The 22,620-nt window shown below is 50.6% G+C and overlaps 9 protein-coding genes across 9 annotated transcripts; 1 reads left to right on the top strand and 8 right to left on the bottom strand.

Annotated features, from left to right (window-relative positions):
- Positions 1-455: 455 nt before the first annotated feature.
- Positions 456-1,836, bottom strand: M437DRAFT_59169 (SIR2-domain-containing protein; the record flags this gene model as incomplete). The annotated part of the gene is made up of 4 exons (XM_041023534.1): positions 456-711; positions 772-902; positions 954-1,362; positions 1,421-1,836. Coding segments are annotated over 4 exons (1,212 nt in total), but the record flags the coding sequence as incomplete, so codon positions are not given.
- A 1,396-nt stretch (positions 1,837-3,232) lies between these two features.
- Positions 3,233-3,982, bottom strand: M437DRAFT_78937 (uncharacterized protein; the record flags this gene model as incomplete). Its single annotated transcript, XM_041027076.1, has 1 exon — positions 3,233-3,982. The coding sequence occupies one exon, from the start codon at positions 3,980-3,982 to the stop codon at positions 3,233-3,235; it is 750 nt and encodes a 249-aa protein (XP_040875574.1).
- Positions 3,983-6,539: 2,557 nt separating this feature from the next.
- M437DRAFT_59014 (uncharacterized protein) lies at positions 6,540-7,274 on the top strand (the record flags this gene model as incomplete). The annotated part of the gene is made up of 1 exon (XM_041023502.1): positions 6,540-7,274. The coding sequence occupies one exon, from the start codon at positions 6,540-6,542 to the stop codon at positions 7,272-7,274; it is 735 nt and encodes a 244-aa protein (XP_040875573.1).
- A 286-nt stretch (positions 7,275-7,560) lies between these two features.
- On the bottom strand, positions 7,561-8,465 carry M437DRAFT_18816 (uncharacterized protein; the record flags this gene model as incomplete). The annotated part of the gene is made up of 3 exons (XM_041018976.1): positions 7,561-8,136; positions 8,197-8,354; positions 8,417-8,465. Coding segments are annotated over 3 exons (783 nt in total), but the record flags the coding sequence as incomplete, so codon positions are not given.
- A 449-nt stretch (positions 8,466-8,914) lies between these two features.
- Positions 8,915-9,787, bottom strand: M437DRAFT_69892 (uncharacterized protein; the record flags this gene model as incomplete). The annotated part of the gene is made up of 2 exons (XM_041025370.1): positions 8,915-9,727; positions 9,785-9,787. 2 exons carry the CDS (start codon positions 9,785-9,787, stop codon positions 8,915-8,917), a joined length of 816 nt encoding a protein of 271 aa, XP_040875571.1.
- Positions 9,788-11,231: 1,444 nt separating this feature from the next.
- On the bottom strand, positions 11,232-13,547 carry M437DRAFT_69891 (uncharacterized protein; the record flags this gene model as incomplete). Its single annotated transcript, XM_041025369.1, has 3 exons — positions 11,232-12,352; positions 12,403-13,133; positions 13,186-13,547. The coding sequence occupies 3 exons, from the start codon at positions 13,545-13,547 to the stop codon at positions 11,232-11,234; spliced, it is 2,214 nt and encodes a 737-aa protein (XP_040875570.1).
- Positions 13,548-16,081: 2,534 nt separating this feature from the next.
- Positions 16,082-16,646, bottom strand: M437DRAFT_78934 (uncharacterized protein; the record flags this gene model as incomplete). Its single annotated transcript, XM_041027075.1, has 2 exons — positions 16,082-16,262; positions 16,336-16,646. The coding sequence occupies 2 exons, from the start codon at positions 16,644-16,646 to the stop codon at positions 16,082-16,084; spliced, it is 492 nt and encodes a 163-aa protein (XP_040875569.1).
- Positions 16,647-17,204: 558 nt separating this feature from the next.
- Positions 17,205-19,958, bottom strand: M437DRAFT_59081 (uncharacterized protein; the record flags this gene model as incomplete). The annotated part of the gene is made up of 1 exon (XM_041023516.1): positions 17,205-19,958. The coding sequence occupies one exon, from the start codon at positions 19,956-19,958 to the stop codon at positions 17,205-17,207; it is 2,754 nt and encodes a 917-aa protein (XP_040875568.1).
- Positions 19,959-21,537: 1,579 nt separating this feature from the next.
- Positions 21,538-22,270, bottom strand: M437DRAFT_88512 (GINS complex, Psf1 component; the record flags this gene model as incomplete). Its single annotated transcript, XM_041028850.1, has 3 exons — positions 21,538-21,631; positions 21,683-22,191; positions 22,244-22,270. 3 exons carry the CDS (start codon positions 22,268-22,270, stop codon positions 21,538-21,540), a joined length of 630 nt encoding a protein of 209 aa, XP_040875567.1.
- Positions 22,271-22,620: the final 350 nt, after the last annotated feature.

Below are 22,620 nucleotides of genomic sequence, written 5' to 3'. Positions count from 1 at the left end.
ATCTTGTCCTTGCTGGGGATTAAGATGTCCTCCGACAGCGGGAACTCAAACAAGTCGTACATCATCGTGAAGTAAACCATGCACCTGCGCTCGGAGGATGGTCTGCGATGGCGAGCAAAGGGCCATTCTTCCGATTCCCATCCTGGGTCCACGAAGCAAGATCCATGGAGAAGCCTGTACAACCATCGCGACAAACTGCTTGATTAAATTATGTATTTGTATACGCATGCCTCTTGGTTGTCTCTTTTCATGGTTCCCCAATCTCTAAAACCCGTTTACAAAATGCTAGAGAACAAAACGAGAACTGTCAGTTCGACTCATTCATGCTTGAAAGACACCCGAACGCCAGGAGAGAGAGCTTAAAGGACCTCAAAGGACAAATGTTTGCTTTGTCGAAACGCCTCAACCTCAACGCCTGCGAGATGAAAAAAATGCTACAATAGCACAGCACGTTTCTATTCAGAAGCAGGGGTCGGAGGATCGATGTTAGTGCCTGGCGGAGCAATGATCCATTGTCCAGTCTTAGGTCCAGGCGATGCCGTCAAAGCCACATCAGTAACTTTCGCATGTTCAATAGTCCACCCAGCACGTTTGGCAAGTTCAGCAACGACATCATCGCAGTAACCGAGAAGTGTAATGTCGAAATTGATGTGGTCGGCTGGTTCGCGCGAGATGTAGATTTGAGGGACTTTTTCGTCGACGTAGTTGGGGCTGTTGGTAAGGCCTGGTTAGTATTTTGATGTTGAGGGAGGATGGAGGGGAAAAGCGAACATTTCAGAGACAGGAGCCACTTTCATGGATGTGCCGATGACGATTATCAGGTCGACTATAGCGGCATCGTGTTCTGTGAGTCTGTCGAAGAAGCGGTTGGGAAGTTTTTCGCCAAAGAAAGTGATGTTGGGCTAGATAGACGGTCAGTATGTGACAATTCGTAGAAACAAAACACTACTTACCTTCATCACACCAGGCTGAGGGACATCATAACGGCCATCATCTTCCGAATCAGAGTGGCTCGATCTCGCCTTCGACTTGCCGTTGGAAACGCGCTTGCGTTTGCGCGGTTGCTTTTCGATCATGTCCAGGCAATTCTGGCAAAGTGATACTCGTTGTTGTCTTACGTCTTCGAAGATTACATCGCCTGGGACCTCGGTTTGGCATTTGCGGCAACTTGCAGTGGCCCATGAGCCATGGCATTGGATCAGTCGCTCGGGCTCGATGCCGGCAAAGGCTTCGATGTTGTCGATGTTTTGGGTGTAATTTGTGAGCAGCTTCTGCTTGTCTTGAAGCAGTCTGATGAAGGCGTGGGTTGGTGAGCATCTGTCAGTGACGGGTAAGATTTCCTTGGCCAGCTGGTAGAAGTGTCTTTGCGGGGGGGTCAGCAGTGTTTATGGCTACCTCAAGTTGAGCTCTTTGTGCTTACGTCGGGTCATTGTCAAAGTTCTCAATGTCAAAAACATCTTCAGGGCTTTCAAATCCACGCGCGAGAAGTTGTGAGTAGAATCCAGTATTCCTCGATCTAAAATCAGGAATACCAAGACTGGTTGAGATGCCAGCTCCGGTGATGACCATGATATTCTTAGATTTTTGAAGTAGTGAAACGGCATCGTCGATAGTGTTGTACTCGTCAAGCTTTTGTCGCCTTCTAAGCTCGCGTTGAATGCATCGACCGAGGATTTGATAGTACCAGATGGTGGAATAAGGTAAATCGGGCCTCACACCAAACGCTGTGACGAGCTTTCTCACGCTGACGGTACCAGAAGAGATGGTCTGCTCCACAAATCTGTTGGGTCCTAGTCGACGTAGTCTTTCGCGGATCTCTTTTGCCTCTGCAGGTGTGTAGGAGATAGGTCCAGGTTCTTTGCATTACATTAGTCTTGGCGACGCAAGGGGGTTAGATGATGGTAAACTTAACATTACTTACCATCATCTGTATATGGTTCGAACTCTGCGCGTTCCAATTCATCCGTCAAAGCAGCTTCGGAAATCTCACTGTCATCGTCCTCAGAATCGTCACTGATTTCGAGCTCAACGCCGTCTTCAAGTTCGTCTTGATCAATAAGCTGGGGTAATGGCGCCGTGTTCACCGGATCCTGAACACGGGCGACTGATTCCAATTCTTTCTCAGGCTGTGACGAGGAAAGGTCGACAAGATCATCAGCTTTCATCTTGGCTGAGATTTTCTGTTGTCTGGTGATGATCAGATAAATAGTGCGAAAGTTTTGTTGTGCATAAAGGGAAGTTAAGTCGGTTCAACATGCATGGATTAGAGGATGTGAAGATGGCGCTAGTGGTTCGTGGAGAACTCGTCAAGAACGTCAGCAGCATGTAGAGAACGCTTCACTTACTCGTGGTACAAGCACTTTTCGAGGTTCTCACATACGAGCACGCATACATGAAGTATAACGGAACGTGTTGTTTTGACAGAAAATGAACGATCACTTGACAGCTCAACCGCAAAAAGTGCTACACTTGGCTAGATGCAGCGGCTGTTCGGACCGCAGGACAAGTTTTGCGGTATATACAAAGTGCTACACGCTCTGGGGTATCCTTCAATCCTTATTAAGACCAATAACGCTTCTCGATTGGGCCTGGTCAAACGCAAGGGTTACATCAGACAATTTATTCGCTTCGTGTTGATCTAATCTATCACACAGCTACTTGACTTTGCTTAGAGAAAATGATCAATCTTCTTCGTACATGGCTTCTCTCGCTATTCTCGGCTTGCAGTCTTCATGAGAAAATCCCTCGGATAAATTCTGCTCATCCAGCGTGAACAAGTCCGGGAGGGTCAAATGGCTTTTAGAGAATCTTTATGTCGAGACTAGCAAGCGGTTGCATGGGAGCGCTGCCCTGGAGGCCATACAACTAAGGGCAACGAAGAGGGACTAGCAGCGACAGTGATTGCTTGCTTCAAAAGTCGTACTCGGCATTCGACCCTCCCGACATGCAGCTCACGAGATTGATATGCGAAGAGCGTAGGATGTCCAAAGATTCCCAATGTTTCTCGGGCGATGGGGACCTGACACAGGACCGAATATCCGCTTGAGCGCAGCTGTGCAGCCAGCTAGTGGAAAACTAGCAATATCCACAGACATAATTGAGAGGGTCTCATATGACGGGTCGATGAAATCCCGTCAAAGCAAGTCCGGAGAAGTCCGACAGCAGAATGATTGGAGCACATGTAGCATGTACGTGGTGAACGAGGTAATGGCAGATGAAGGTGTAAGCATGGTCATCTCCAGCCGCCGACTCTTCCTTCGTCCCAACGCTCTTTGCGTTGATTGCGTAGGAAAGCGACACGTTTGGCATCTCTCAAACGACGGACAAAGTCTTGGACCTCTCTGTCTGGAGCGAGACCGCCATCGTCAAGGAAGCTATCCTCGATGCCTTTGACCAGAGCATCTTGTTCTTGAGCGCTGGCACTGAGACGCTGATACAAAGCCATGGGACTGAAACCTTTCAAGGTGTCTTCGGTCTCGACAATCTTGGACTTGTGTTGCTGTTCGAGGGCGCGAAGAGCAATGAGACGAGACTGAGTAGCGGCACGTTGATGGTTCAGGCGGGACTCGACTTGTTGCAGTGAGGCAGCTATCTGGAGATTGGAGTCGAGGATTTTACGCAAAGCATCTTGAGAAGCAGGAATGGAAGGATGCGTGTTCTCGGGGTCATTCAGCAGGGCAGCTTGCAAGTCAGGGTCTTCGAGCAGTCGTCTGAGGTCATTGGTAGACAAATCTTGGACGATCGAAGGAAGCCAGCCAGCAGCAGGGAGCGGGATCTGCTCTTGAGGTGGGTTGGTATAGGCATCGGTGGTGTTCATAGATGGCTGAGTGTTCGGCGGGGGTGGTAGTGGAGGGCCTCTGGATGGGGTTTCTCTGCCACTGCCAGGCTTTGGAGGCGGAGGCGGTGGTGTCGAAGAGTCATAGTACTGGAATTGGGACAGTCTGGGAGACTGTGCGTACTGCGATGAACCATCGAAGGACATGGCGACAAGTCGAGAGTCGAAGAACACGAGAGTGACGATGATGTCGCCTATCACATGCCAAACGAAGCCAAAGCTCCGCGTCCACAGCGCGCTCAGTCCAAGCTCCCAACCAAGCCGGACTTCAACCGGCCGCGGCTTCCTCAAAGTCTGCAATTTTTCTCGTCACTTGTCCTTCTTCTCTTGCATCACAACAAACAAACTCTCGCGCATCGCTGCGCGCGCACTCATACGAGCTGTGACTCGAGATTGCTGCCTGTCTTGCTCCTGCTGCTTACATGAAGTTGCACGAACAAGCCAGGCAGCTCTCTACCAAAAGGTAAGCTCTTCTTCTCCACCCACATCCATCACACCCGTCACAGAGATGAAACAACAAACACGAACAATCCAACTCCTATAGCGTCGTGAAGGATTAAAATAACTCTAGAATTACACTGAGACTACTCCACAATCACCACTTTTTCGGTCTTTGTTCTTGCATCATCATGCTAACAAACCCCTGAACAGTCCTTCTCAAGAGTCGCTCTCCACTTCAATCAAATGCGCTGGTCGCATCGAGGGTGTGCTAATCATCGGCACGCCCTCTCAATTCGAAAAAGGTTGGTCACAACTTCCTCACACCACACACTGCACACTATCCCCGGCTTGGGTGATGATATACCGACTACGGAAAGGCATTCCTCGACCTGAATATACGATGTCGAATCTGTCTAAAATCAAGTTTCAGCCTTGTCTGACTATCTTGCCACAACTCATCTTTTGCACTTCACAACTTTGCTCTGCTGAACAGCCAAGCTAACTCGATTTGCATCAGGTATCTACACACCACCTCATCCTTCGATCCATGTTCCCCATTTCCATATGAAGAAGATTTGAACGAACGGGCGGACAGACTGCGCTTTCGGTTGCCATCCGCTGAAACAAGAGCGTACAAACTCTTGGGGTGGTCGGCCGGGAGTTGCTTGTTGAGATTATCGTCAGCTGATTTTTGCGCCCATGCACAATTTTTGCACTTCCTTTCTTGATCCACACATGTACTAAGACTGGTTTTGTTTAGGTATGCAGCTTCAATCTCAGCTCTCGGTCAACTTCAAGCACATCTGCATGGGCATTCTTCACAATGATGAACATTTTATTCACACTGTTTGATCCTTCCTAAGCCTATATTGTGCTGGTCGGACATGAACACAAAACACTGAAAATTCTGAGAATGTTGAATGGTAATGCTCCTCCTTCCTGCATGACCGATGAATGCCCGCTGACTGTTTACTTAGCCCATAGCACTTGATACTTCTTGATCACTGCCATCACGACTCTCGAGTCTCTTACTGACAATGTGATTCATCAGGTATGCAGTCTGTTCTCCAACAGCAACACTCCATCGTCATTGCATGATGATCACTATTCACACTGTGAACGGTTTGCCCGTAACGAAGGCTTATCCGTTGTGGACATGTAAAATGATTTAATGGTAGGCTTCATTAACACATGCTCACTATTGTCTTGATACTGACCGTCAACAGAGCCTGACTGCAATCATACATCCTGCCTTGTTCAACTGAAACATGGAAGGCCATCACTGATTGTCTGAAAGTAGGTCAAGTATTACTCGGCATGACCGTTGTCGTCCTCTCAAGCTGTAAGTTGTTGCTCCTTCTCTACACAATCTTCCTCTTTGCACACGGATGAATAAAATGATATTTCGCTGTGTTCTTACTGAGACACGTCTTTGAAGATACCATCACCTTGGAGAACTGACCTTTGCCCCCTCACACACACTATTGTCACTTCAGCATCTTGTGTATCATCTTGCTGACCAGTAACAGGTCTTTTCAACCAAGCTAGCAATACTTTTCAATTGAAATGTCTTCTTCAAACTTCTTTTTTGCCCACTTGACCCTGTCGTTGTGCTCGTTCCTTGTGTCTTGTGTGAACGCTCGTGAGAACTTGATAGACTCGGTAAAGCTTTGGACCTCGACTGCTTTTGTTTATTTTTGACATTGTCCATCCACGCTTCGCCCTCGAAGTAAGCCGGCGCCACAGCAAGGAACGCCAACCTCGTGCCTTCATCCCTCGTTGCTGTAATCAATTGCAGACCTTGTCAAGTCACACAACCAAAGCAAATGCACAACATAAACCGTATTGTCTGTTTGATGTGCTTGTGTAAAGCAAAGCGACTGGCGCATCTTCACTTCTACAATCAAATCAGCTTCACTACCTTCTAGTCACTTTACCACTCTTTGTGCTCCTTCCGGTTTCGATCAACTCCAAGGTTTGGCTTTCCACCACATCCTCTTGCTTCTCTGCATCAGACTCACCATGGCTCCCACTACACCAATGACTCCCAAGAAGGCCTCTCCAGCCAAGAGAGTGTATGCTCCGTAAACTCGATGAAGGTTACTCTTGACTGACTCATTCAAGCCTCAGCACTAGCGCATCTTCACCTGCCAGCCCAATCTCTCGTGTTCGCAAGGCGCAGAGAGATGCTCCAGAGTAAGTCTTTCCCTTTACACACTCTCTCATCCATTCACTAACAAACCTTCCAAGCCTAGGCACAGAAATGGTGTTAATCCTCCTCGGCAGCGGTCCCAAAGAAACCCGAGAAACAAAAGTCTTGCACAGAAACCTACTCACATCAGTCTCTGTTTTCTTCTCTGCAGGTCTAAGTTCCTCGTTCAAAGAATCCGAGACCGGAGTTTTTGAACTAGAAGAGGAAGATCCTGCTACGTTCTCGATTTTTGAACAATGGGTTTATAAAGATCGTTTGTTTATCAATAGGACAACCGGAGACGATGATCAAGAATGGGACTGTCTACCTCGTCTTTATACACTTGGTGAACGCCTCGACGCACCAAAATTCAAAGACGCCGTCATCAACGCCATCATCGAAAAAGTAAACGAGAGCAAAGTGATCCCTGATACTTGGGCTTCTTACGTATACCAAAACACCGTCTCGGCTTGTGCGTTGCGAAGACTGATTGTGGATTTTCATGTCTTTGCGCAGAAGGGAAGGTTGTTGAAGAGGGGGGCTTGTCCTGATGCTGAGGAACCTGAGGAGCAGTTTTTGTGGGATGTGGTGGTGAGGATGGGGGAGGTTGGACAGCAGGTGTTCGGGGAGAAGGCTGACATGCCTTGGGTCGATGCTTGTGTCTATCATGAGCATGGTGAGGGGGTTTGTCATTTGGCTGAAGACAATGATGCTGCTGCTCAGCCCACTCCAAGCAGACCTCTTAGACGCAGTACCAGGATCCCCAGCACTTTCAGCCCGTACGACACCAAGGGTTACAGGGTCTAGGAGAATGACACATATGCAGTCGTGGAGGATATGGATCGGAGGGGATCGTTTGAACAAAAGGCATGGGCAGCGGTCGATCGGCTTATGGGAAACGATGTGTGAATAACAAGAAGACGACACATGAAGAACAGAGACGTGATCAGACCGACTAACGATTCAAGTTACTTACAAAGCAAGAATGGGAATCAACCTTTACGGATCATGTCTTACTCTCCTCACTCTTCTCAACAGCTTCAGCCTTCCTCTTCCTCCTCTCTTCATTCTTCAACCTCTTCCTCTCCTTCCTCTCAATCTCAGCCAATTCCCTCTCTTTATCAATAATAGCAACCATCTTCTCCGCCATCTCCCTATTCTTCGTCCCCTCAGCTTCAATAGCATTCATCGTATACCCCAAAGAATCATAAACCTCTTTCGTCCACAAGACCTTCCCTCTCTTGACATTCCCACCTTGGTCTGCTATTCCTTGTGCCAGCAAAATACGATCCCAATCATCTTCACCTCTTGCAATTTCCATCTGTGCTTCTAGAGCCATTTTGCGGTCTTGTCGTTTTTGACGATCGACGAGGCGGGATTTTAGATAGTGAGATAGAGCAGCGGGTTGAGGTTTTGTAAAGCGGAGGATGGGGATTTTGTTGGCTGAGACGAGGACGGGGATGCGGCGGCGAGAAGGTAGAGAGAAGGCTGGACGAGGTCGAAGCGATAGTGCTGTTCCTTGAGTTGCAGTGGGTTTTGCAGCTGGGATTGGGGCTGGTTTGCGTGGGCTGGTGGTCTTGAGTTTTGCAGGTAGGCGCGAAAGGAGGCTTTTGAGGTGGGAGATGCTGGTTTTGTCGCCGGCGATGGCAGCATCGAGGTGGTTCAGTGCCTATTGCAACCATAGTATCAGTATTGCTGCGTTTAAGGTTTCAAAGAGTGGAGGACGCACTTCATAACCACCAGCAAAAGCAGTTCGCAAGACATGCTGACTCGTCACATGCTTGTTCTTTACAAAACTACTCTTGACGACAGCCTGCAAGATGGAAGGTCTAAGGGGTGGTGGTGCAGCTCGACATCTTGTCAAGAGAGCGCGGTACAGAGCGATTGCTGTGCGAAAAAGACGTCAACATCTAGGTCGTGAAACATAGCTCGGACAGGGATGAATATACCTGTCACACGATGCACGCCCGACTTGTGAGGCGCGAGGAATGCTGGCATACCATTCTATCGTTTCGTCGTGTTAAGAATAGAAGGAAGAAAGTCTAGCATGACGTGTGGTGGACCGTTGGGAAGATTTGCACTCTGCCACCAAACTGAAACCTTCTACGATTGTTCCATCGGTATCGCACGTGCTCTGTCATTGCCTGTCATAGACATTTAAATGCACTCCTGATGATGAGGGGGTTTCAAGAGAAGGAATTATGTTGAAAGACACGGGTGTCGGTATGGATAGAGCAGCCCATTCAGCCGCCAGAAGAATGCAAATTGTACAAAGGAAACATATAAATTCAAACCGCAATCAAGACAAGCAAAGACCCAAGACATTCCGTGTGTATATCCGCCATCCACCAGAATCTTACGCCCGCTGAAATGCACCAAATACTTCCCACAGCCCATTCCTTGCACACCCCAAAACCACATAAGAAACCCAAGATTGAAAGTGTTGATCAGCCAAAGACCAAGGCATTGAGGATGTGTCCCTCTTTCCAGCTCGTCTGGCCCAATGGTTTGTGCTCCTCGAGAATCTTGCCCATGTACGCCAGCTTGACCTTTTGCTCAATACCAGCCTTCTCTTGCACCTTCTTGACCAAGACAGACACTTTTTGGTTCGTGCCCATCTCAACGACCACATCGGTGCCACGATCGCTGAGTCGTGCTCTGACTGACACCAACTCTCCGATCTTCTCCTCACACACCATACCCTTCTCCGCATCAATCTCGTCTTCTGACTCTTCGTTGATATCCTTGCCTTCGATCTCGGGCTCTTCGACAAGGTCTTCGGGGTCAGAGACTACCCAGCCAGGAATCTCGTACAGCAGGCCCTTGTCGTCATAGACTCCTCCTTTCTTCTGTCCACCTCTTCTTCTTTCAACACAGAACTTGCCAGTCGGGCAGGTAGCACCACTGGCGTCCAGGATGGTTTGCGCCGCGCTCAGATCGCCAGCTCGAAGAAGTTCCGATACCTGCTTCATCGCAGCCCACATCTCGGGTCGTCCGCTGACTCTGGTTTCAAAGAAGGCTTCGCGCTGTCTTGCGAGTTCTGATGGCGTCCATGGTTTCAGCGCGAGTTGGGGAGGCGAATGTTTGACAGTAGGTGCAGCGCGCAGGGGCTGGTTGGGTCGATCGAGTAGTTCAGTCGGAGTGTTTCCTGAAGGTGCGGTACGAGCAGTTGTAGACGAGGGATCCTGGGTCGCATGACGAGCAGCGCCCTCATGGTCTTCGGCCGCCGGAGCCCGGGATTCGCGAGACAAACCACAGCCCTTTGCGATAGTCAGTATCCTTGATTGATCGACAGTCGAAGGCACAGTAGCGCATACCATTGTGTTGCTCACGATCTCATAGTTTGGTGGAACAAACTCCCTGTGTTTGTTTCCTGCCTCTTCTCGATAGAGACAAGGTTAACGAATGTCGGTAACGGACGTTTTGACAACCGTGGTGGTCGAAAAATGTTGTCGCGCCGTTGTGCTTGTTGATATTACGCCGGATAGAAGTGCTGGAGGGGTCAGGTCAAATAATGGGCGGTTACGGTCGGCAGTCAAATGCGTTGAATGTGGGAAGAGTGACGGCAGACAAGAATAAAGAAGGATCACAAGAGAAAAGGTAAAACGCGGATATCCGAAGGAAGGCAAGGCCTAGCACTTGGTGTCTTGGGCCGGGATTAATTGGTTCGGTAGAGATTTAATCTTTTTCTTTAAAGGGGCGGCGCCTGACGGGACTGAAGCTACTTGTATTGTTATCGAGCTGAGTGACGCTTTTCGGACGGCGACGGATCGAAGATGGCCCTTTGCAGACGGCCTGCAACACAGCAGAAAGAAGACACAGCAGTGAGAAAATACAGCGGAAATACCGTCATGGTCCTGTCTCCAAAATTGGCAATCGACCTGCGGATACAAGTCGTCATGAGTCGTGGTCGGCCAATGACTTCACATCTGAGCCGCCCGGCCCGAAGTCTCTCGTCAGCCTTGTAGCCCTTGTCCGAGGAGCGAACCTCGACTCCTCCCATTCACCTGCTTTTTACGCAGGACATCAACTCTGTTCCCCGACCAAAATTCGACTTGTCTTTGCTATACACTCTTGCAGCAGTCCGCAATACCGCCATATTGCTTCACTGTCTACTCAATCACACCTACCACAGTCTTGGTATTTTGTCAATGCATCTACCACGCCACTTTTGAGGCCTCGGGAATCTTCAGCCAGCCGAAGTTGAGACAATCCCGCGACCTAACCATGGAAACAATGCACAGCAAGCATTTTCAAGAAAAGAGGACAAACTTTCTATGAAACGATTATTAGTTGCAGAGCGTACATACTCCCCTCTCCTCCCTTTCGTTATCAAGTAAAAAGTGGACAGGGTATCACGGGTATTCGCGATTAAAGACAAGTACCAATCGATGAACAAACTTGCAGGAAACCCAAAATGAAAATTGACAAAGCAGAAAGACAAAACAAAAACCAATGCAGTAAACATGTCCGACAACAACAAACGCAGCTTTTTCTATCGAAGATCAACAATGTCGTCCTCAGAAACGTCTAAGAGTGAAGGGCATGAGTTGGGTATTAAGCAATGAGTTCGCTTCGTGGCCAGGAAAATCCAACGATCCGCGAAATCTCATGTCTGAAACAAAACAAGCAGAGTAAGAGGGGGTATCTGTATGTCAAAAAGAAATAACACATCAAACCAGTTGCAGCGATCGACGCACTCGCAATGGCGAAGACGGGTCTTCAGCGTAATCACTGGCCCACCATACATTCCTTCGAGGCAGGCTACGCAGCGGCGGAAACGGTGGGGTTGGAGGGAGTGTGCTGAGTCTCGCTGATGGGAGCGACGGTCTCGGCGGCAGGCTCCTCAACCTTGGACTCGGCGACGGCAGGGGTGTCGACAACGGCGGGCTCAGTGGCGGCCTCAGTTGAGGGGATGGCAGGAACGGGCTCGGTAGGTGCAACGTTGTCCTTCTTGACAGGGCGAGCAGCCTGGGACTTGGTGCGGAAGAGGCCAGTGACCTTGCCGAGCATCGACTTGTCCTCCTGAGGGCTCTCAGCATCAGTCTTCTCCTTCTTGGCACCACCGAAGCCGCCGAAGTAGGACTTGCGGCGGCTCTCCTTAGGAGTACCGGACTTGGGAGTCTCGATCTTGGTCTCAGTAGTGGGGACAACGGGCTCGGCGACGGGCTTCTCAGCAGCAGCCTCAGTGGTAGCAGCAGGAGCCTCGACAACAGGAGCAGCGGCGACCTCATCATCCTTGGGAGGAACAGCAGGAGCGTCAGTGGAAGTGCCAGGAGCAGGGCTCTTGGATCTGGCCTTCTTCACCAAGCTGTCGAAGAAGCTCTGCTTGCGCTCGGTGTTGGGGGTGACGAGAGGATACTCGACCTTGGCGGCCTCGAGCTCAGCCTCCTTGGGAGTTTCAGTGGCGGACTCGGCGACGACAGGAGCGGCAGTGGTCTCGACTGCAGAAGGGTCGAGGTTGGAGTTCTCGGTGGCGGGCTCAGGAAGAACAGGAGGCTCAGCCGAGACAACGGTCTCCTTGGGAGGCACGACGGGAGCGACCTCGCTCTCCTTCTTCTCGCTAGTAGGGCTGCGAACCTTGTCGAAGAAAGCACCGAACAAGCTGCTACGCTTGTTGGCCTTGGGTCTCTCCTCGGTCTTCTTCTTCTCCTCAACGGGCTTGGAAGAGACGCTGTTGACAACAGGCTTCTCCTCGGTGGCGGCAACCTCAGCAGGCTTCTCCTCAGCAGCGACAGCGGCAGCCTCGACAAGGGCAGCAGACTCGGCAGCGGGGACCTCCTCTACGTTGGCGGGAACCTCAGTGTTAGGCTCAACGGCAGACTCGACGGGCTTCTCCTCAGCGACCTTGGTCTCCTCAATAGGGGCCTCGATGACACGGGCAGCTACAACGATTAGTATGACACACAAACAGGATAGGTAGGTGTTGACTTACCAATGGCCTCGGCCTCGAGAGGGGCAACGGTCTCAGCAGCAACGGGCTCCTCGACAGCCTCGGTGGCAGGCTTGTCAGCTTCGACGGCCTTCTCTTCGGCCTTCTCCTCCTTCTTCTCTTCCTTCTCGGCATCGTGCTCGGCCTTCTTGCCCATGATACCACCAAAGAGACTGTGGCGCTTACCGCTGCGGGAAGCAGAGCGGCTCTTCTTGGCCTTCTTAGCGGCGGCCTCAGCGTCAGATGAAGATGAGCTGGAGGTAGATGCAGCACGAGGTCTGGAGGCGTCCATGCTCTTGCGGCCAGCACCGGTGTGAGGAGCGTGAGACTTGGCAAGGCCGGCAAGGGTCTCTTTGTAAGACTCGCTCGAAGTGATGGTGTCCTTGTTGGCCTTGGCCTCGGTCATGGCCTTCTCAATGGCGACGAACCAGGCATCACGCTCGGCATCGCTGGTAGCCTTGAAGGCGTGCTTGTGATGGTTGATCTTGAAGGTGAACTCGTGGCCGGTGGCCTTCTCGAGGTCAGTGGCCTCGGAAAGGTTCAGGACACCCTGGGGGTGCTTCTTCTCATCGGCGTGCTTGACGAAGTAGAGAAGACCCTTGCCAGTGTGGCTTGACCAGGCAGCGGTAGCGTTGCCGGTCTCGGGCTTCTCACCACGAAGGTAGGTGCTGAGGTTGTCGACGGCGACGGGCTCCTCGCCCAGCCAGAAGGTTCTCTTGGAGAACTTCAAGCTCCTGCTTGCTGTTAGTATGTGATACTCGGTGTTGTTGGGTGTCGTTTGCTTACTTGATCAAACCAGGGGCCTTGTAGCCAAGGACGCCAGAGTCAATGGCCTTGGGCTCCTCAGTAGTGGCGGCAACCTCGGCGGGCTTCTCGTCGGCAGGCTTCTCCTCGGCAGCGACAGCAGCGGCTTCGACTGCAGGTGCAGACTCGGCGACGGGGACTTCCTCAACGGCGGCAGGGGCCTCAGTTGCGGCGGTCTCTGTGGCAGTGGGCTCAGTTGCGGCGACTGCAGGAGTCTCCTCAACGACGGGCTTTGTGGTCTCCTCAGCAGGCTCGACAATAGTCTCTTCAGGCTTGACGGCAACGGGCTCGTCAACGACAGGAGCGTCTGCCGGGGCGGCGGTGGTGTTGTGGACGTCAGACATTATGGATGAAGGAAAGGGTATGAGATCGTAAGCTGGCAGGAGCGAAACAGAAAACAGTCAGTTCAAGCTCGTCTGATGGTGTTATGGCCAGCGAAGAGGTGGTCACGCGCACGCAGCAATGATTGGATGGCGAGCTCGGCGTGATATGGTTCTGATACACACCTTGTACTAATTAGATGTAGAGCTGACAGGAAACGAATCAAGGGTCTCCGGCTCGAGCTACCGCCGTTCTGCAGCGATAAGCAATGAAGCTCTGTATGGAAGGAGAGGAGGCAAGAGGCTGAGAAGTGGCACAAGAGTAAGGGAAGAGAGAAAAGATGGTCTGAACAGCAGGTGCAGCAGAAGAAAAAGGATGGCCGCATGTGATTGCAACGAGATTACCTCCTTCCAAGGGGTTGCATATAGGGTCAAAGCTTCCTAGATTCCAATGCGACAGGCGAAATTTGCAAGGCCTTGAGCAAGACGCGCCCAGCAAACACCTACAAATGCGACGACATCTGCCTGTGATTTGCTTTGAATTTGGTCTATCCCGGATAGATTGACTCGTGCGGCGCCCGTTTCATCTTCCCAACCGCTCGGCCGCATCCTCGACCAAGAATACCATCGACTGCCCCTCTGCCAGCATGCTGCAAATAGATTATTCTGCACACTCCGTCTACAGCTGCCGACAGTCGTAAGTCGCAACACAGAGTCCAGCCTTTCCCCTGCTTCTTCAGTGCACATGATGCGACTTCCAGCCCTCGAGCATGGGATGCGCAGTCTGTTCCCAATCGCTCCATGTGCAGACTTGTTCGCGCCGGTCTCGTGTTACCCCGTCTCATGACATGATCGAGTCAGATTCTCATACCGCCATTCAGCTCTTGACTGGCTCGGCCGATCATCACTGTACTTCCCACTCTCGTTTGACAGGGCGTTTAACGCCTTGCCGCAGAATCCCAAACGAATAAACACATCACTATTTTTTTCCATCACTAGATCTTTTCCCTGCAGCGACGATAGCGACCTGGTGAAACGTTGCGAGTGCTAGACGATACGGGCGCGTAGCCGATATCTTCTTCTCGCAAAGACAGTGCTATTCTATCGTGGCCATAGACCCCAGCAGACTCCAGAGCCACTCCGTCTTTTGGATTGTTGTTTGGCCTAAACAGAAACACGTCATTTCCCTTGATGGCAGATCTTCAGCTTCGTTTTCCCTCCCACACACCAATGCTCGAGATGCCCCACTTGGTGTCCGCAAGGTGGTGCTACCCGCACGCAGGGTTCGGCCTCAGAGTCGAGAAAGCGAACATCCCAACCTCCAGAAGCCAAGCCTCCTGGCTTGACATGCTTAATTTACCACCAACTTGACCAGCGGCGCATCTATGGCTCTACTCGGCTGTTTTGTCAATTTATTCAGGCCCTCGTTTCTAGGCCCAGAGAATCATCATGGAAGGAAACAGGCGGTGACTGTACAGTCAGAGGGTGAGGAAACGTCCCTGCTCGCAACCCGCGTAGTCTACCAGACTTTAACGTCGTCACAACACACCAAAACACCCTTTTTCACCGACTCTCTGAGTTTGTTCCTATTTTCCCCGTTCTACACAACCCTGCCGACAGGGATCGGGGATGGATTCTTCTCCTCGAATCTTGAAGAATTTTTACGGAGTTGGCAAACTGGTGGCTTGAGACACAATTACGGGAAACAAAAGCCTGGCTGCACACTATCAACCCCATCGAGAGAGCTAAATTTGTCTAACCTAACCCCAATGACTATCAAAACTTACTGACACAGACAAGGGATAGAGGTTCTACTAACCCCCAAATTCAGTGCCTATCGACCACAAATGATCTATCTCATGAAATTATGACCATATACGCGTTGCGCGACACAAGAACTATCGATCTGCATGCGTGTCTGCCATGTCTAATGTAACACCTGAGACATGACACCGCATCGCACTCGACTGTTTGTGGACCTCTTACGAGAAAGATTGACTGGGCAGATGAGTACTTGATCAATCGCACACAGCCGACAACGGCACTTTTGTGCTTCCTTCAGTACGCTCCTACTGTCCTCAACATTCGTTGTGCGATGACTTTAGACTATGATCGCACTATTTCTGGAACGCTCTAATATGATGCATCTATGCAGTCTGGATATGCTCTACCTCGAAATGCAGACTACCAAACTGCTAAACACCTAACCCTGACTCGGACATTCATCTCTTGGAACTCCTTCACGAAGCTACTCTCGATGCTCAAATTCGCACTGTTGTTTACTATAGCGATTCTAACATCTTGACTATTTGCCAAAGATTGCCACAGCATGAGGTCTCCACAGACTGTCTCAATTACCAGACTCATATCCACTCGCAATCGTGCAATTCGATAGCGTACAGCACCCTTGGGCTTGATTAGAAAAGGGTCAATCGCAGCATTGTCACGATCCTTAGTACACACCAGAAACATGGACGCAAGCACTGGAAGAATATTGACCAAGATATCCAAAATTCTCTACTACCAAAATATGACTCTCAAGCTGACAGGCAAATTAACTAATCATCCAACAACTCTCCCCCGCGAAGAATCTTGTACGACGTTACACCTTCAGGCTTCTTGAACCAGGTATGTTTATGCGCGGCAAAACTTTCCATCTCTGGTGTAGGAATAACCGGCATCATACCCAACTTGATAATAGCTTTACCAGGCAAAGCCTCAACCTTGGACATAACCGGACTACGCAAACAAAAAGTCAGCTCACAATCACCCACACAAAACCTCTCTCTCTCCCAAAAGGCAAACAACTCACTTTCCGTCCACAGCACAGAAATATCTCGATACAGGATTCCCACTATTAGTAGCTTTATCTTGATAGACTTTGAGTGTTCCATCTCTGTCTGTAATGTCCACTTTTTCTTCTTCCATGATCAGGTTTGCAGACACCACTGATCCGGATACTTTTCGACAGTTTGCGCAGTGGCACAGGTGGCCGCGCGGCTTTGTGAAGAGCTCGTTGTCGTGGATGGTTACGGTGATGCTTCCGCATAGACAACTGCCGCTCAGAGAGTCTTTGAATGAAGAGAGGTCATGTCGTTTTGGGTCGCCTGTGAGATGTGCCATTATTGTTAGAAGTGTTAGAATAGTTGGTTGCAGTATGTAACAAGAGAGAATTAGATAGCTGCTAGAACGTGATGGTGATGCTCATACGGAGTACCCGGATGAAAGCATGATAGCCTTTATTAGCAGATCCCCCGCCGCAATTGCCGCGACCCCCCGCATATGTTTATACCTAGGTTGCTAGGTATTATCGATTCGTAAGGTCCAAAGGTATAACAGCCGACGTCGACGAGCTAATTATTCGATCCTACAACGAAGTGTTCTCAAAAAATACAGAAAGCGCAAAAGGCCACCACAATCTATCTATTCCCAACTCCGAGTGCTTTAACAGAAACGCTGGTGATTGGATTCAAGTGCATTGCCCACAACTTCTTTCTCTTTCGCTACCCGAGTAGGCCAACGTGCAATGCTTATACATACAAAGGAAAATTTATTACACAAAGTACAAGTTAATCGGCTCAAACACGCATGTGTGCGATCAACTGGCCGTGATAAGAACATATCTGCAAAGAACAAAAGTTAGCAATCGTTTTTTCTTTATTCGAAGAGGATAGAGTAAACTTACGAGGTAATGGCGTTCATCCTCTCGGCACTCAACTTCATGCCAACCTTCAGAATCTCCTTGGCCACTTCTGGCTCTTTCTCTTGCATTCTCTCCCAAGCCTCGAGTGTCAGTAGCCAAGCTTCGCAATCCATTTCCGCCATGACAGTGCTCGTTCGTGCCGTTTCAGAGAAGAAAGGTAGCTCGCCACAGGTTGTGCCCGAGACGATGCTCTCATGGTAGCTTCCCTGATCGAGGTCGTACTCTGCGCGCAAGATACCGGACTGGAGAAGGTAGAAGCCATCAGGTCTGTCGCCGCGTGAGTAGAGAATCTTGCCTGCTGGGTAGCTGCGAGCCTCAAAGAAAGACACAGCGCGGAACCAGAAGTCTTCGTTGCGTGTCGTGAGGCCTTGGAACGATTGCAAAATCAGAGGTAGCGGTTGCTTAAAGTGCTTCCAGCGGTTGCTATCACCGTTTGGTCCTTGACTAGATGCCAGCGTCGTCGTGGCAGCCTGGTGTAGGAAGTTCCGTCGAGGCGAGCCTACATTCATATCGATTGAGGCAGGTGTCTGGATGGCTAGGTTTGAGGGAATGTCAATGTTTTCGGCAGAAGCTTCCTTTTGCTGATTCATAGCTTCTATGCGTTGCTTGTCGGAAAGAATGACAAGCATTTCGTTCTCGCAAGCTTCAAGCGCACCATTAAGGTCTTCAAAAACTTTTGGAGGTGGGATGGTGGAGTCCTCTACTGGGTCTTCGAAAAGGCCAACCATCTGGAGACTCCTGCCAATTTCACCATCGAGGCTCACACCAGCTAGAGCTAGCATTACGTCGCGACGGTGTAGGATACGGTTCATGCGGTTGAACGCCTCGGCTGCCGAAAAGTCGATGCCGGCGACATGTGAGAAGTCCAGGATAAGATAGCGGATTGGTTCTGCGGCGAAAGCCTCTGCTTCTATCAGAGCTCTGACCTTTTTCTCAACCTTGACGATACTGCCAAAGAAGAGATAACCACCCAATTTGACAACGCGGATCTGAGGACCAACCCTATGGAGGTACTCACGCTGACGGGGGTGACGGCGTACAGTCGACTCAGCCACTGCACCCGAAAATTCGGCACGAATGACGGTCTTGCGTGATGTCTGCACAACATACACCAGACAAGCGAGACCAATACCAACAGCAATACCGACGACGAAGTCATAGGCACCCATGACCAACGAGATGATGACAATGGTAGCATACTCCAGACGGTGCAATCTTCCGTAGGTAGCCCAAATAGCTTCTTGTGCAAGGTCAATGCCAAGCATATAAATCAAGGTTCCGACAACCATGACCGGCACATAACCGATGACGACGGGGCCGGCAACGAGGAGACCGAAAGTAGCAAGAGTCAACATGTAACCAGCAAGACGGCTGTTGCCACCAGTCTCGATGAAGAGTACACTGTTGACAAAGGCTAGGTAGTTTTGAATGCTACCAACGCAACCAGAAAGAGTGTTCGAAATGCCGTGCATGATCAATTCTCTGTTGACGCTGACATTGTCTTCTTGCACAACGATAGCCAGGTTGGGTACGTTGATGGGAACGTGCAAAATACCGAAAAAGGTAAGGGCGAACTGAGTAGGCACGGTCATCCAGATTGCCTTCCAGTCCACAAGATGGAACTTGTAGTGGCTGTAGAAGTTGTAAAATGGCAGACCAGCTTCCGGAGCATCAAACACCCAGCCTTTACGGCGCAGTGTGTCCATGCCGAGGTTGGGTACTGCAGCGACCACGATGTAGAAGATGGCGGTGATGGCAATGTAGTATGCAGGAACAAGCCATGGTCTGTCATAGTAATGCTTGACGGTCAACAAAAGAATAGCCAGGAAAAGAGGAGGCAGCCAGAGCACAATCGTGTCTGCTTGGAAGAGCTTGTGGAGGACGGCTGAGGTGAACTCGAGGTTGCCATCCAATCTTGCCGAGACTTCAATTCCAGTGACAAACAAGAAAATGCCAACGCCTCCGATACAGCCAGTAAGAATACTGTGAGGGAAGAAGTTGACAAGCGTGCCCAATCTGGCAGCACCAAGACCAAGAAAGACGAAACCGGTAAGGATAGAGCTCATTGCATAAGAAGTGATGACGGTGGCTCTCAGAGCATCAGGATTGCCGGTCCCCATGCGCGACATGATCATGTAGGTCATCTTATGGAAGAAAGGCACAACCTCAATCATCTCGGAGCCAACACCTCCGCTGAAGATGCTACCACTGGAATAAGTCAATTGAGCAGTGATGCAACTGACATAGAACATTGAGACACCGTCAGCACCCATGCTGGAGAAGACTTCCTCACCGAGAGGAAAAAGAATAATTCCATAAGACAAGGCATCCAGAAGATTGAGAAGGACACCCAGAAAGACCGAGGGCATGACCAGCGCAGGTTTGATAACAACCGTCTTGAAGACCTGCTGCATGTCCCACTCTTTGGGATGCGTGGCAATGCGGTATCCATCAGCCGCCACCTTCCGCAATGAGGGATAGGCGTGCTGCAGCGTCTGCCATGACTTGACACGCGGTAGCCGTTGGCTCTCAATGTCTTCGTCATCTTCGTCACCATCTTGAGCGCCGTCCAGAGTCTTGTAGGCCGATGCTCGTCTCGAAGCACGTCTACCAAAAAGGGGAGTCTCTTCATTAGCGTCGTCTTCGCCAGCCTCGCTGACTATCAAACTCGGCACGTCGCTATAAGGGCGAGGTCTTGGGCGTAGTTGGCTGTCAGCCTGCTGCCACGACATACCGGGTAGGTCGGAGGACGAGACTTCAGGCGAGACAGGCTCGGATTGCTCATGGATAACTTCTGGCCGAGTCTGGCCATTCTGCAGCCTCTCATCATCACCCAAAGATCTTTCTGAGTCGACGCTTTTTCTTTGGTGGGCCAGCTCAAGCGAGTGCCTAGGGGACGAAGTGGAATCGAAGCTTCTGCGATGGGCGGAATAATCTTGGGACTGACGATGCGAAAGTTGAGAGAGTCTATGGGGGTCCGAGTCGCCTAGGAACGAAGAAGAGAGTTCGGCCGTCTGTTCGCGCACGCCCGAGGAAGAATACTGAAGAGGTTCTGGTGATTGGCGCATTAGCTGGGCTCCGGACAGGCGGGTCTTATGAATTCAAAGTCACCTTGGAAGCCGTGGGCAGCATGGTGGATGTAGGATCTGCTGGGAGTCTTGTACGAGGACGAGAGAGCCGAGGCCGAAGTAATTGAACGAGCTCTTGCCCTGTGGCCGATGGAGCGCGGAGCAGCATCCTGGGCCTCCGAATCTTCCTGCTGCAGCTCGTCATTGGCAAAGGGCAAACGCTGCTGATGAGACGAGGCATCCGACGGCGTGCGGCCACGCTTGAAAAGTCGCGACATGGTGCGACTGACAGGCGTCAGGTTTTGTACGTCTTGTTTGGTGGATTCGGCCGTTCTTTTCAAGGGATTGGCCCTGCTTATCTCAGAAAGGACGTGGGCTGACTAGACGACAGGAGGTGCGCTGACCCAGAGAGCCAATTGCTGAAAGTCAAGTTTGCATGTGCATGAGGTCGACAGCAGAGAGGAGAGCGAAAAAAGCAGGCACTGCTCTAGTATCAACAGTGACAGGATTCAATTAGTTGCGAGATAACAGCACCTGAGGCCGCATCCACCGGCAATCCCACATGTTCAGCAGAAAACGTAAACGTCTGGCTGGCCCCCGTCAAGGTCCTGGCTCCACTTTTGTCAAAACTAAAAACGCTGCAGCTGTCTAGACAAACCCTGTACACCACTCCACCCTGAGAACTGCGACAAGATACTCGAATAGCGTCTTGTACTACATCTTTCTCCTTCCGTCCTGACATGACATCTGATTCCTGAGTCTTCGCTCAAAAGACCTTGTCCAGCAAGGAAAATTTCCATTTAGCGGACCTGCTCAGTCGACGTCATTTTTGCTTTTGCATGAATCGCACCGAGTGGTCGCGAACCACCCCACACATGCTGATTCGTACTCGGCCCATCCGATCCGCTGGCTGACAATGTCAATCGCAGTCAGTGCCTGGATTTGAATGCTTGCTGCCGTCCACTTGTGCCATCCGACCAGTCATTGGATCGCTTGCCTCCTTGACTTTGATGCTGTCGTTAGGCCAAGAGTGGGCATGTCGCTGTACATGGTACAGGCAATTTTTGAGTCTCTTGCAACTGTAAGAGCTTTGCATTTGCCAGGTAGCAAGAAGCATATAGCTCATTTCCTGATCTCGAGAGCCGGTTACAAGCGTACCTGGAATATGCAAGAAAAGGCCGTGTGCTCGTGGCACAATCTCGGATCGTGGCATGCAGAAAGTTGTTAGGTAGGGTGCGAAGGCTTAACTGAGCTTTTGCAGATAGCCCTGCTGAATCAGACGCTCGACGTCTCCCTGACGGACGTAGAATTGACTGTTTTTGGTGAGATCGATGGCTCTGGTGAAATGTGTAAGCAGACGGTATGTGACCTTGTTCAAACCAACTTACCCGTATTCCGTTTGGATCTCACCAGCGTCTTTCAATACGCGAACGTCGATGAAGAGATCGGTCGGTGGTTCCAAGCTGCCAGTCAAATCGATGTCGGTCCATTGACCTTTGTATGCGGCCAGAAGATCGCTATACAGGCGAACGTATTCTTCTTCCTCAGGACTGAGACTGCTCTTGGTATCCTCGGCATTCATGGCTTGGGGCTCGGCGGTTGTCTGATCAGCTCCAATGACATCGATGCCTCTCCAGCACATGTCTTCTAGCTTGTCGGTGCGTACGCGGTGATAGGCCAAGAGACAGCGTTTGTTGCGACGCATGCTCAGGTGGTTGACGAGAAGAGCGCATGCGGTTGCTGGGTCTTGAGATGGGTTGAAAGAAGAGCCAAAGGGCTCGAGTAGGGAGTTGACTTCTCGGTTGAGCTCGCGGACTTCACGCACTACGGTACGGACGAGCTCAGTCTGGTAGGCCGGGAGCTGAGGAAGTGCCTGGGTTCTTTTTGCATGTTGCACCTGGGGCGCATGTTAGTCGGTCGAAGCAATCCATGTGATAAATGCACAGTACCAGTTTGTTGCCGACATCTCCATACATTGTTGTGGTGAGAGTGGAAATTTGGCCGATCGGGGGTTCAAGAGAGACGCGACGAACTCGGCTTCGCACGCGTTCATGACGCTTCGCTTGGGTCAGCAATTTCCATCTCGGCGCGTCGTTGCCCTTTCCTCGACCCGAGTCCATTTGTGCAATACTCGCCTGACCATGGCCACTCACTTTTTGAAACACTCCTGAAGGGAAAGACACAAGGAAGGCACGACTTGTCACAAACAACTTCCATCAAATCAACGCTATCTTTCTTGCAAATACAGACTCCATTATGTCCTGCCATATTCAATCCAACCTCTGTTCATCCGATGAGTCATTCCATCCGATTACGACCGCGAGGT

This window comes from Aureobasidium melanogenum (genome assembly GCF_000721775.1).
Source record: "Aureobasidium melanogenum CBS 110374 unplaced genomic scaffold scaffold_31, whole genome shotgun sequence".
In the NCBI taxonomy this organism is placed as follows: Eukaryota; Fungi; Ascomycota; class Dothideomycetes; order Dothideales; family Saccotheciaceae; genus Aureobasidium; species Aureobasidium melanogenum.
The sequence above is the reverse complement of the archived record's forward strand: the minus strand, read 5'-3'. Positions and strand labels throughout refer to the sequence as shown.